Source organism: Aspergillus brunneoviolaceus (genome assembly GCF_003184695.1).
Source record: "Aspergillus brunneoviolaceus CBS 621.78 unplaced genomic scaffold BO95scaffold_25, whole genome shotgun sequence".
Lineage (NCBI taxonomy): Eukaryota > Fungi > Ascomycota > Eurotiomycetes > Eurotiales > Aspergillaceae > Aspergillus > Aspergillus brunneoviolaceus.
In genome coordinates this window covers 232,529-244,590 of record NW_020290755.1, presented here as the reverse complement: position 1 = coordinate 244,590, position 12,062 = coordinate 232,529, and the positions used below count along the sequence as shown (strand labels likewise).

General features: G+C 53.4%; 5 protein-coding genes across 5 annotated transcripts; 2 read left to right on the top strand and 3 right to left on the bottom strand.

Moving 5' to 3' along the window:
- Positions 1–312: 312 nt before the first annotated feature.
- BO95DRAFT_97812 (origin recognition complex subunit 4) lies at positions 313–3,180 on the bottom strand. Its single transcript, XM_025592356.1, has 2 exons — positions 1,365–3,180; positions 313–1,302 (listed from the first exon to the last, which is right to left on the bottom strand). Exons 1-2 carry the CDS (start codon positions 2,976–2,978, stop codon positions 646–648), a joined length of 2,271 nt encoding a protein of 756 aa, XP_025443384.1. The 5' UTR covers positions 2,979–3,180; the 3' UTR covers positions 313–645.
- A 799-nt stretch (positions 3,181–3,979) lies between these two features.
- BO95DRAFT_462647 (thioesterase family protein) lies at positions 3,980–4,587 on the top strand (the record flags this gene model as incomplete). Its single annotated transcript, XM_025588929.1, has 2 exons — positions 3,980–4,081; positions 4,171–4,587. The coding sequence occupies 2 exons, from the start codon at positions 3,980–3,982 to the stop codon at positions 4,585–4,587; spliced, it is 519 nt and encodes a 172-aa protein (XP_025443383.1).
- A 200-nt stretch (positions 4,588–4,787) lies between these two features.
- On the bottom strand, positions 4,788–7,092 carry BO95DRAFT_441794 (secretory pathway gdp dissociation inhibitor). Its single transcript, XM_025586268.1, has 8 exons — positions 6,836–7,092; positions 6,752–6,776; positions 6,638–6,697; positions 6,534–6,561; positions 6,122–6,467; positions 5,518–6,072; positions 5,209–5,466; positions 4,788–5,148 (listed from the first exon to the last, which is right to left on the bottom strand). Exons 1-8 carry the CDS (start codon positions 6,879–6,881, stop codon positions 5,063–5,065), a joined length of 1,404 nt encoding a protein of 467 aa, XP_025443382.1. The 5' UTR covers positions 6,882–7,092; the 3' UTR covers positions 4,788–5,062.
- A 650-nt stretch (positions 7,093–7,742) lies between these two features.
- Positions 7,743–8,906, bottom strand: mrpl4 (mitochondrial 54S ribosomal protein uL29m). The gene is made up of 3 exons (XM_025586267.1): positions 8,484–8,906; positions 8,249–8,415; positions 7,743–8,091 (listed from the first exon to the last, which is right to left on the bottom strand). Exons 1-3 carry the CDS (start codon positions 8,848–8,850, stop codon positions 7,906–7,908), a joined length of 720 nt encoding a protein of 239 aa, XP_025443381.1. The 5' UTR covers positions 8,851–8,906; the 3' UTR covers positions 7,743–7,905.
- A 537-nt stretch (positions 8,907–9,443) lies between these two features.
- On the top strand, positions 9,444–12,052 carry BO95DRAFT_441791 (NOT2 family protein). Its single transcript, XM_025586266.1, has 8 exons — positions 9,444–9,582; positions 9,915–10,022; positions 10,088–10,229; positions 10,336–10,862; positions 10,918–10,982; positions 11,034–11,305; positions 11,359–11,713; positions 11,784–12,052. The coding sequence occupies exons 1-8, from the start codon at positions 9,570–9,572 to the stop codon at positions 11,874–11,876; spliced, it is 1,575 nt and encodes a 524-aa protein (XP_025443380.1). The 5' UTR covers positions 9,444–9,569; the 3' UTR covers positions 11,877–12,052.
- Positions 12,053–12,062: the final 10 nt, after the last annotated feature.

The window sequence follows — 12,062 nt, the reverse complement described above, 5'->3', positions numbered from 1 at the left end:
AGATCTTACAGCAGGTGGGTTGGGTAGCACAGAAGATATCCGACTAAAAGAGTAAACCCAACCCGTCCAGTCACCGCAAGAAAAGCCTGGCAGGCGGTCATACAGTGAGATGGTTGCGCCTCTCCTCCCCAGTACACACTAACATAGACACATACACATCGACAATGGATTTACCTCCTCCTACCGACCGGCTTTGCTTATCGCCCAGGCTTACTGGAACCCCATTGGTCCGGCTTTCCTCCCTTCACCTCATCGTTACTGTTCTTCACATCAGACAATTCCTCTTGTGCAGACCTGAACCGTGTATGTATATTCAGTTTGAGTCTGTATGCAGGCTAGCCGACTGGCTGACTGAACGACTAGCCTGGCGTGGACCAGCCTGGCCGACCAACCGACAAAACGACTGACAAAAGAACAAAAGATCCCACTCTCGACCTAAACCCATGTATGCAGTGTGTCTGTATGTAGCTTGCTAGAAGGAGACTAGATCCAGTGAACCCCGGGGTGTTCCTATCTATTAATTCTAATTACCGATATTCTCAACAAATCTCAATGCTAGTCGGGTATTGAATGATATCTTTTCTTCGGGCCAAAGAACAGAAAAAAAGAAGAGAACGGATAGAAACAACCGGGAGAAAGAGAAGTCTACCCATCGCGCCACCAGCGACCCAACGACCCGCCCGTGCCAGCCATCTCGACCACCTCGTCGAAGCTGATTTCCACCCGGAACATGCGCGCATCCGTCGTGCCGCTGCCGCTGCCGACGGGGCTGATGAGGCCCCAGCTGACGAGTTTCTCCCACGCCTCGCGGGCGACATCCCGGCCCCAGACGCGGCCGGGGGTGACGGCCGCGCCGGACACCGAGGCCGAGGTCTTGGCCGAGGTGAGCAGGCGCACGTACTCGGCGTAGGCGGCGGGGAAGGAGAGGGCCAGGGGCCCGGATCCGGATCCGGATGGGGTCTGGACGCTCTCGAGGCCTGGATCGTAGAGCGCGGCGAGGCGGGTAGCGGCGAGAAGGAGGGAGAGCGGGAGAGAGGATGGGCTCGCGGAGGCGGTGATCGTGGGGGCGAAGGGTAGCGGGGCTGGATCGGGGCAGGCGAGCGGGTGACTGGTGAACGTGGTGGCGGTGGGGATGGTGAGCTGGGAGTTGTTGCCGCCACCGTTGGTGGTGGTGGTGGTGTAGGTGCTATGGTGCAGTTCGCTGATGGCCACCAGGGCGCTGGTGAAGAACTCCTTCACGGATCGGGTTTGGTAGTAGATCCGTCGTAGGTGAGCGGAGAATGCTTCGTCGGTCCATAGGTTCTGTATTGTGTTTGTGGGTTAGTGATGTGGGTTTTGGTGGGAAGATGGGGAGTCAAATTCACCTGTAGATACGCCCTCCATGCTGCGAGGAGTCTTCTCCAGCCCTCGGACTTGAGAATCGCTTGCTCAGCAGGATCCGCGTCTTCCAGCAGGTCCGAGACCTCGTCATCCTCGAGGTTGAGACCCGCGAAACAGATGTCGGAGAATACCTCGAGGCTTCGTGGAAGAGGTACGTAGACGTAACGATGACTGAAGCGACTCTTGACGCGCTTTTCCAGCATCTCTGTCACTTCCACCTTGGTGGTGAGTCCCAGGACCGCGATGGGGGCCTTGCGCGCTTGCGCAATGTCGAACAGATTGTACAGAAGCGTCTGGCGAGGGTGTGTCACGAAGAGATCGAACTCGTCCAGGATGATGACGATCGACTTGGCGGAAGTCGCGTTTTCGGGGTCTGATGAAGGGCCAAAGAGCTCCTCGTGATGGGATAGGAGCGCCAACAGAGTGGCCATCGTATCGGCATAGCTACTGACCTTGCCGGCTTCATCCTCGGTGTTCGTCTCGCGACCAAGCTGGCGCCACATCTCCCGGAGCGCCAGTCGGTCGTCCGTGTGTAGAAAGCCGTTGAGTCGGACGACGTGGAAATCGTTCTTATGCGACCTCCTCAGCGTCGCGATGATCGTCTCAAGAATGGCCGTCTTCCCGCTGCCGCGCGAGCCGAGAAGCAGCATCGAGTTACTCTCGCCGATCGAGACCGTCTGCTCAACGAGCTGGTTGACCTTGTCGAATTCTGTCTCCAGCCCCTTGAGAGGCACCCTCTTTTTCCCGTTCAACTTTTCGAGGACAACCTGGGTAAGAAATCGTAATTCTTCCGTCAAGCCCGTTTGGACGATAGACTGGAACTGTTCGGCATACGCAGGAAGCGGACCTTCCTTCGCAGCCGTCTGATCGACTTGGATCGAGTCACTATTGGTAAGATCCTCCTGCAATTGCATTGAAACGAGGTCTTCCAGTCCATCCTGGTAGTCATCTGGGTTCGAGGACTCTCGGGACTCCTCCCTGCCTTTCGCTGAAGCCCCTTTCACGTCCGAGGTATCAAACCGCACCGAAGGCTTCTTCGCTCTGGTGGATCGAGTGCGCCGCTTCTGCGGCTCCGGAGACTCTTCGACCTCCTCCTCCTCCTCCTGATCCCCAACACCGTCATCTTCTGACGCCGACACGTATTTCGCTCTCCGGGCACTCTTAGTTGTGGATCCATTCTGCCTCGGCGTCGAGGCCGCCGCGCCCTTGCCCGATGGCGTCTCCACGATCTCGTCTCCATAACGTTTGGGCACTTTTCGCTGCCGACCACTTGACCGTACTCCAGCTCGCGACGGGGTCTCTATTGCAACCGTCTCTTCAGCTTTGTTGTTGTGGGCGTTGTCATCCTCCACCGCTGGAGCACCTTGGGAGGATCGTCGGCGTTTCGATCGCGCAGAAACTGGCGGTGATCTTGGTTGCTCGTCAACCGGGTGCGCCTCCTCCGCTTCGGTCACTGCCTTGGAATTCTTATCTGGCGTAGGTTGCGACTGGTCTGTCGGAGCATTGATAGTATCATCGCACATTTCCACATCTCCATCTTCATCCACGGCCTGTACATTCGACACCCTTCTCCTCTTGCTCGCGCGCGAGTCCTTCATTGTTGACGCCCGTAGGTATTTCGCCTTTATCTGGGTTTAAGGGTTTTCTGTCGAGCTGCTGATTACCGGAAACTTGAGAGCTGTGCACTCATTTCACGGGGCCCGGTTTGTAGAAGAAAAAAAATGTGATTGGCGAGTATGTCACACGGTTGGTTTATCGGCGCGAAGGGGAAGGATGGATAGGTAGTAAGGTGCGGAGAACGAAATAATCTCCAATGGCGGCCGATCGGAGCTCAATTGGGGGATGAAGGTGCGATTCGCGATTTCGCTAAATGACCTGACTTTCATGCAGTCAGAGTCCAACAAGTATTCTCCAGGCCACGCTGAGGAAAATGCTGTCGAAGGAGCAACCAGGGTTATGGGAGTCTGTTTCGGACTTCCGGCCTCCTCCAAGGCGGAGAAGCATTAATGGGGAGAGACGAAATCTTGCAGCCTCAGGCAGCACGCGCGACGCGCGGTCATGTGAGACCTCGTTGAACTATAGCCAGATTCCCCAGAAGCTAGAACATTGTTGTGGAGATCATTGAAGTTTGTCTGTGTCGGAACACCACAGGCTGAAGGTTTGTTGACGGGTTCATTTAGTAGTCTGTGTCTAGTCCTTGACTTTGATTTGAGGATGCTAACATGAAGTATATATCTTGTCTCCCGCAATTGACAATCCGATTCGAACGCTCTTTCGCAAGTCCCAATCAGGTAACGAAGACGAAGCCAAACAAAAGGGGAGCGAAAGATATATAAGAGATGGTAAGTGGACCATGATACCACAAACTTATGTGACAAGGCTGAGCATTCACCAGTGAACAAGTGACAGCCATTGAAACAACAGCCAACAGCCGTCAACCTCGGCTATTTCCCGTCCAGCAACTCCCCCAACCGACGTAAGCGTATAGATATGCGTCTGTGGTCGACTTCATTGTCCAGACTTGCATACCACATGAGCCCATACTAGCCCAAGCCCAACGATTTTCAAATCCACAATTCAGAGATATCTTCAAGACAAGATGCCTGTACCCACCACCCGCGCATACAACGAATTGGACGAGTTCGAACGTCACGTCCACAGCCTAACCGAGGGTCCTCCCCCCTTAGACCCCGACAACAAAGTATGTATACTGTGCTGTACTATACTGTGTAGCTACATGGCTCCCGATCCCAAGTGCTTTGTATCACTAATGATTTGGCGCCCAACAAGACATGGGACTACTCCCCGCAAGCCTGCAACCTGCGCTTCGAGTCCGCGACTCGTGGTGCCGGGGCCGGGGCCCCCGCACGATGCTCCTACCTGTTCACCACCGTGCCGGCGCTTTGTAACTTCGCCGGCAACCTGCACGGCGGCTGCGCCGCCACCATGGTGGACTGCCTCACCTCGGTGCTGATCCTGGCGCTGTCGAGCCCCGGCCGCTTCTCGACGGCGGGGACCACGCGAAACCTCCACTTGACCTACATCCGTCCCGTGCCCGTGGGGACGGAGATGCGGCTGATCTGCGAGATGGTCAATATGGGCCAGCGGATGGCGCTGGTGAAGGCGGAGATCTGTCGCGCGGAGGATGGCAAGGTCTGTATTGTGGCGGACCATGAGAAAGTCAATTTGGATGGCTCGTCGATGTGAAAGAGGGACTGACTGGCTGGCTGGGAGGGGCAATGCTGGTTTGTTGCACCCGTCGGTCGACACTAGCGCTTGTTGTACTACTTCCTCTCTCTTCTATCTATTTGCAGAGTCGTTTTCTCTGACCTTCGGGATCCTTCTGCTGAGGGTGGTCTTCTGTGTTGTCGACGCTACTTACGATAGAGCATTTTTTAACAGCCTTATGTGTTCAACTCTCAGAACGACAACTCTTATTCACAAAGTGGTGTGGTGCTATGCACCTGCGAGCTGGGTTGATATGAACATATGTAGACCTGTCCCTACTGTAATAATATCGTATACCAGAGACCAAGGGAGCGGACTGAGTCCAAGAGCAATATATGGTATGTTTCATGAGCGTGAAGGAAAGTCCAAGAGGAATTATGGCTCAAGTCAAAAACGCGCATCCGAAGCGACAAAAAAATTACTGTACCCTAGTATGCAAATGCTGGAGGCTGATTTACTCCACAAGTTTCTGATCTTCCCGGAGACCCTCCACCTTCAACTCTTCGCCCGTCGCACGACGGTAGATGTCCCGGACATCATCTATGAAGACATCAGCAAAAAGGCTCAAAACCTCTCTCTCATGGTATCTGGAAGGCTTACCTGTTGTGGTCTCGAAGTGGGAGGTAGCATCGTAGCTCTTGGAGATGAAGATGTTGTCCTTCTCGCCACTCTCGATGGGCTCGTACAGAGGAATAGGAGCACTGAAGAAGGTCTCCTCAATCTTACCCAAACGCTCGAATCCAGGCTCCAGTTCGATGTGGTGGTTGGCATCGCTCTCGGCAATGGTCGAGACAATGGCGATATAGTATCCCTTGGGGCAGACATTGTGTGCCGAAGAGACCATAGCAATGTAGATATCTGAAGTATATTAGTACGTCGTGTGATCAGAGGCGATTCAAATAAACATACCATGCTTTCTTCCGACCTGAGACTGAGGGATGATAAGTTGCAACGAGTCGCTGCCGTCGGTCTTATCGATGGGGTGGTTGAGGATACAGATGGCCTTCAACAAGTGGCCAGTAACGCGGACCTTGCCAGGGAAGTACGAGGGGTCGGCGAGAATCTTCTTCGTCTTAGTGGTGAAGCTCATGGTCTCGCCCTCATTGTCACGGTCCTTCATGGTGGCCTTGATTCCGGACACCTTGCCGCTCTCATCGTAAAGGACCTCATCCACGGAGGTGTTGAGCATATAAGTACCGCCATAGATAGCAGAAAGACGAGCGAATCCCTGGGGAAGCTCACCCAGGCCGTAAAGGGGGTAGATGTATGGCGACTTGCCGTAACGGGCCATGGAGTTGACATACAGGCGGATGCGGTTGATGGTTTCGGGAGCCGCTCCGGGCTTGAGGAAGTATTCATCGGATTGGTAGAGAGCCATGGAGTGACCAATGAAATCGCGAGTGTTATCCTCCAAGCTGAATTTGTCGTAGACCTCCTTCATCGTGCACTGGGTGATGTCGAGGCCTATCCCATGTCAGTGTCATGAGGTAGTAAAAGCACAGCTTCTACGAACCTTGGTGAGTGGAGGGATTGCTCTCGTTGAATTCGCCCACCCACTCCAAGAACTTCTTGGCTCTCCGCTTCTCAAACATGCCCATGAGGGAAGAACGCAAAGCTTCACCGGCATCCGAGGGCACCTTGGCGACGGTGGCCTTGGGACCCTTTCCTTGCTGGACGTAGCTGCCCGCAATCTGCTTGAACTCGAGGTATCTCGTGACATCGGTGGAAACCAGAATGTTGGTCAAGTCGCCATTGGCCATCAACAGCTTGGGAACCAGGTCGATGTTCCAGTCGTTGACACGGCCATACTTCTTCCAGGGCTCCTCGCCGGGGCGAACGTTGCCGTACTTCTTAAAGAGCTGCAAGGTGTAAATCAACTGTTAGCAACACTGACACAGAGTATGAAAGGGGCTGTAGATACTCACAGTCTCAATGTTAACAGAGGCAGCCTCTCTGAACGCTTGGTTAGTGATTTGTGTGATGGCAAAGGTGGTGGGAAGATAGCTCCGGCGGAGCTGCCCAAACTTACCCTCCGTAGTGATCATTACGGTCAATGTGAAGGACCTTGTTTCCCTTGACACTCAAAACACTGCAGAAACCATGAGCAACTGAAATATATCCGACAGCGGTAAGGAGGACTTACCCAGAAAGTACACACTCGGTCAAACCTGCGGAGGGGGGAGGGGGGTCAGTATAGCTTGGGTGGAATGGCGGGGTAGTAACATACCGGTGCCGAGCACCACGACATCATACTCGGGGGCGATCTCATCCATGATGTGAGATAACGCTGGAAATCAATGACAATGTGCAAATGAGTCTCCAAAGGAGTGATAGGAGGATGGGAATAAATATGGGCAGTAAGTGTATAGGGGGAAGAAGATGGAGAGTTATGAAGCACGGTGAGTCTAAAGGAAAGGAAAGAAAAGAGGAGAGGAGGAGGGAGAGGAGGAGGAGGAGGAGGAGGAGCAGGCCCGTCGAAAGGAGGCCGACCCGTCAGTCTAAGGCAGTCCAAGGGTAGATTTGGAACCCCCCGCGGATCATCGATCACCTTCTCGAACCCGTTATTATTTGACGCCCGCCCACCCAGGCTCCACCAAGGCAATTAACGTTGGCTTTTTTTCCAGGGTGACTGCCAGACCTTGAACCTCCTTAGAGTCCTAGACTCACGGGTTATGGACTTTATTAGACTAGACCACGAGTCCTTGGACGGTTGAGACCAAACCAACTACTCATACTACGACTACGACAACAAATACGACCCGACTATTGTATGGTAGGCACCAAGACAATGGACCCGTAGACCAAGTTAATTTATCGGATGAATCATGAGCCCCTCTCCCAATTTCTTCTTCTGTGACCTCCTGAAACTCCTGCCCCTTTTCCCAGTCGGACTACGTAGCACATAGCACATAGCACATCGCCAATGACCAATATTCTCATGGGGATTTTTGCTTTCCGCTATGGACGGTCTACTCCGGACTGGCCAAAGTGACTAACAGCCGACCCCGGCAACTATTTGCACGCTATCCATATCGGTGCCCTAATGGCTTGATTATTTGCAATAGCCATCGGAAATTTCCCCTTCCAATCATTCTTCTATGGATGTCTTTCAATAAATTCACAAACATTTCTCCCTATGATCTGAGCGCAATGTATAGATTCTGAAGCAAGCCAATGCATGGTAAAAAAAGGGGAAGTTGCAAACTATACTACATACAATAATACAAGACCAGTAAGGTGGATTTCCGTCAATAGAGCCCCGAACTGTGTCTTCAATGACATAACCAATGGTGGAATTTACGCTTTCTCAGCCCGCTCAGGCTTCTCAAGGTTCTCAGAATCCCCAGACTTCGCAGGGTAGGATGCATCCTGAGTACCTTCATGCTGCGGCCGGTATCCATTCTTGTAAAGCTTCTGAGCATCTTCCCAAGCGTACCATCTTTCTCGCAGAACGTGCTTGATGCCGTTTTGCGTAACGCGAACCTAATGGATCCGTCGAATGTCAGCAACCTTACTGATCCATTGGATAATGAGACAAAGGCTTGGATCGACGTTGCGAACTTGCATCGATTATAGCCTATTCGAAGGAGCAATGACAACGGGGGGGGAGGGCGCGTTTGAAAATAGGGATGGGACATACCACACGGTCTCGCTCGTTCGCCTCGTATTCACCATAACCGGCCTTCAGTCTCTCTCTCTCCAAGTTGGAGGTGGCTATGCGGTTGCGCTCCTTGACGCAGACCCACCACAGAGAGTGGAGGTCATCCCACGACTTCTCGCGGAGTTCCTGAATCGACCATGAACGACCTAAGAGATCGAAAAGTGAGTTGACTGGGCCAGACTAATCCTTCAGGAAGAGAATTGGAGAAACGAACCGTGGGCGGTATCATATTCCGGGCTGCTCAATGCCTGTCGGTCCTTGGGGAAGAATCCCCAGAGTCCATGGTCGGGGGTAGGGTGACGCTTTTCGACTTCGCCGCGAGCGACGGGCTTGGGCAATGGGTACTTCGACACACCCAGCTTGAATTTCGGGCCGGTGCGGTGGATGGCGGACACACCGCGAGACTTGCTCAGGTCACGTCCGTGGCCCGCGGCGGCAGCGGTGGACGAAAAGTTCGAGGCCTGGGCCGGCGACCGGTTGAGAGAGAAATGGAGGGACGGGGCGAGGTATGGGGGAGGCAATTCACCCAGGGGGAAAGCGCCGGTCTGGCGAGCCAGACGCAGGACGGCCTGGCGATGCATTGTGAGGAGCGTAGCCTTCGTAGTCGGAGGGATCTCTAACACAACATGTCCGTTCTGCGGCCCCGAGGAATCAAAAGCTGACGGAGCGGAGTTTGGGCGGCTAGATCACGTGCAGGCGCCGCTCCAGGATGCTCCGTGCAACATCGACCCATAGGGCGAGCCAAGCGAAACATTCCATAAGCAAGGAAAAACGCGGTCGGCCAGCAAAGAGAATAGTTTACATGAATCTATACTTAGGAATCAGTCTCTCCCAGTCTGGAAAGATATTGGCTCATGTTTACTGCACAGATCGAAGCTACCTACCTAGTAGTATCTAGTAATCATTACTGGCCATGTCTTGCTTTTGGTAGTATCATGTACATACAGAGAAAGCTCCCATATATGCTCATCCTGCCTACTCTTCATCGTCTTCGGCTAGAGATGAGCACTAACTAAACTGTTCACGACAAATTCTTAGTTTTGTACAAGGTAACGTGACCAGGAGTGTTCTGGATGCTCGTGACCCGAGCGGCTAGTCATGGATGGTCCGTGCATCAAAGAAGAAGCGCGCGGTTGCAGCCACTCCGCCTCCCAGTACCGGCGCAACAGTGTGGGTAGAGATCCTAGCTGCACATTTCCTTCTTATCGCTGTTACGCTGAAGTACTGACTGTCTTGGTGGAGTCCCGGTCCAAAACTTGACTTTTCCATAGAATCTACTGAACGCCCGCCTCTTTGCACAATGAACAGGCCAGGTTTGTCCTTCCCAACCTTCCCTTTGTCTTCGTCATGACTGGCCTCGCTGCTACGGCCGAATCATACGCCCTCGATCTTGGATACTGTGTTGCCTTCCATCGCCCCAACGTTCGTGTGGACGGTCCCGAGGGTGCTTGATGCACGGTACCGTGGCCGTTCTCTACTTGTGTTTCAATCGCAAAAATCCATTGATGGTTCCTGCCATGGGCAACCACGAGACCTAGCAGCAGCATCTCCGCACCCTCCCTTCCGGCCTCACTTGAAGGCAGTCGCAAGATGTCAAGCTAGCAGAGGCTCTGACTGTGTCGCTGACCGCTTTTACCCACTCTAGGAACAGGCCCACAACCCCTACGAGGCATGGCCGGCTTCCCCGCACAACAACAGGCACAAGCTCGAAACGCAGCATTAGCAACGGCGCGGTTACCGAACGGCAAGATCGGTGCGACCTTTTTCTGATCATGGCCATTCTACACACCCGCAAACTGACAATTGTGGCTGGCATAGGGAGCGGAGCGAACTGGAACTTCAACTTGCCTGTAAGCGGAACGCCAGGGATGCAAGGCAGTCAACAACGCAGCATCGGGACAATGAGCACATTCGCTCAAAGCTTAAGTGGATCCCAGCCCACTACGCCGCTGGATCTCTCGTGAGTGTAGCACTCGACCTGCAGGGCTTGACTTTTATGGATCAGCTCATCGAGGATACCCATGTCGGTTGAGTTCATGACTGAGAATCATTGTTTCTCCTCACAGGGACTTCCCCTCGCTATCCGGCGCGGCTCCACAATCACAAACCCAAAACCCAAGCCATATGGTATGGGCAAATGCCAGCCAGCGTGCTATGCAGCAGACCCCTGTCCAAAGACCGCAACATGCTACGTCACAAGCGCCTCAAAGACCACCTCAAACGCAACCCCAACACCCTCAACAGCAATCTCAGCCCGCACATGATGACGTATTCCCCTCCGGCGCGCAGTTCGCCAATCGTTTGGAAGATTTCCGGAATGGTGGTCAGGGTATCAGTGGTCAGCTGAGTGCCGGTGGACAGCCGCAGACGGGCAATATTGAAGAATTCCCTCCGCTCGGACGTAATGCGCCTGCAGACCTTAGTCAGGACCGAAGAGGATCGCTGATGCAGGGTGCGGGACTTGGAAACTACAGCAGTGGTATGCCATTTTCTGGCGTGAACCAGTCCCAATCTGCACAAAATCGCAACATGATCGCCGCTTCCATGAACGGACAAGAACGGATCATGTCCCCTGGTGGTGCAAGCTCAACAGGTAAGTCGTAATGGAGCGCGTTGGCGCCGCACGGAGCGCTAAGGCCACGTTCTAGGAATAGACAACTCGCGATCCCCTGTGAATCAAGGCTCTAGCAGGCTTCCAGCCCCCGAAAAAGAGGTATTGACCCCGACTCGGTGACACTTTGGCTTTGAAACTGACGAACTATAGCAGGAGGTCAACAGCTCTGTAGCGTCTAATTCAGCCGGTTACAGTGAACAACCAACAATCATGCGACCGCCAGGGTTTCCGGCCACGGGTAAAGAAGCGTCTGCTGGGACTGCGCAAACGGTCGATCAATCGCCTTTCGCGGAAATGAGCGAATTGGACAAGTTCGGGCTAGCGGGATTGTTGCGCATGATCCATAGCGATAATGCTGATGTTTCAAGTCTGGCAGTAGGCCAGGATTTGATGACGTTAGGGTTGGATTTGAACCAGCCGGAGTATGCATTCTACCAAACCCTATGCGAAAATCCATGTCGACTGACTCCTTTAGACCATTACATACGTCATTCGCTTCACCATTCGTCGCGTCCATGACAGGCGCCCCTCTGGAGCAAGATTTCGCGCTTCCTTCATGCTACAGCGTGGCTAACGTCCAACCGTTGCAATCGCGGATTCCGAGTTTTAGTGATGAAACGCTCTTTTACATCTTCTACAGCATGCCCCGAGATCTCCTACAAGAAGTTGTAGCCGAGGAATTGATGGGTCGGAAATGGAGATATCACAAGATCGAGCGGTGCTGGCTGACTCGCGACGAGACGTATCCCGGCCCTGTTGATGTGGAACGTGGTGTCAGTGAAAGGGGTGTTTACCTCCTGTGGGATCCTACCAGCTGGAAGAAGATCAGAGTATGCCCTCTCGCCATGCCCTCATTTTGATTTTGTCTTCATAGTAACATACTAATCTTGCGATCTGCAGCGTGAGTTCATCCTTCGCTACGAGGATCTGGACAACCGTATGGATCCCAACCGAGGGCTTGCGCGCGTCGGATTCCCGCACCACGGGTCATGAAAATCGACACGGACCAGTCAAGGTGGAATGGGGTCAGCAACGGCGTTCGGGCTCACTGATTGTTTCCGTAAACAGTCGCTCTAGATGTTACTAGTAATAGCGGAGCACCCGGTGTTCTCTACAATCTGTGGGAAAGTACCTTAGTACATATCTCAACCTCAATCAATGACTCCGATGATCTGAAGT

Coding starts and splice junctions, on each gene's coding strand:
- BO95DRAFT_97812 (XM_025592356.1), bottom strand. CDS start 2,978: ATGAAGGACTCGCGCGCGAGCAAGAGGAGAAGGGTGTCGAATGTACAG. Junction 1,303..1,364: donor CATGGAGGGCGTATCTACAG/GTGAATTTGACT, acceptor AACACAATACAG/AACCTATGGACCGACGAAGC.
- BO95DRAFT_441794 (XM_025586268.1), bottom strand. CDS start 6,881: ATGGATGAGATCGCCCCCGAGTATGATGTCGTGGTGCTCGGCACCG. Junction 6,777..6,835: donor TGTCGTGGTGCTCGGCACCG/GTATGTTACTAC, acceptor CCCCCTCCGCAG/GTTTGACCGAGTGTGTACTT. Junction 5,467..5,517: donor TCAGGTCGGAAGAAAGCATG/GTATGTTTATTT, acceptor AATATACTTCAG/ATATCTACATTGCTATGGTC.
- mrpl4 (XM_025586267.1), bottom strand. CDS start 8,850: ATGCATCGCCAGGCCGTCCTGCGTCTGGCTCGCCAGACCGGCGCTTTC. Junction 8,416..8,483: donor GGAATATGATACCGCCCACG/GTTCGTTTCTCC, acceptor TCGATCTCTTAG/GTCGTTCATGGTCGATTCAG. Junction 8,092..8,248: donor CGAACGAGCGAGACCGTGTG/GTATGTCCCATC, acceptor CGGATCCATTAG/GTTCGCGTTACGCAAAACGG.
- BO95DRAFT_441791 (XM_025586266.1), top strand. Junction 10,230..10,335: donor ACTACGCCGCTGGATCTCTC/GTGAGTGTAGCA, acceptor TTCTCCTCACAG/GGACTTCCCCTCGCTATCCG. Junction 10,863..10,917: donor TGGTGGTGCAAGCTCAACAG/GTAAGTCGTAAT, acceptor GCCACGTTCTAG/GAATAGACAACTCGCGATCC.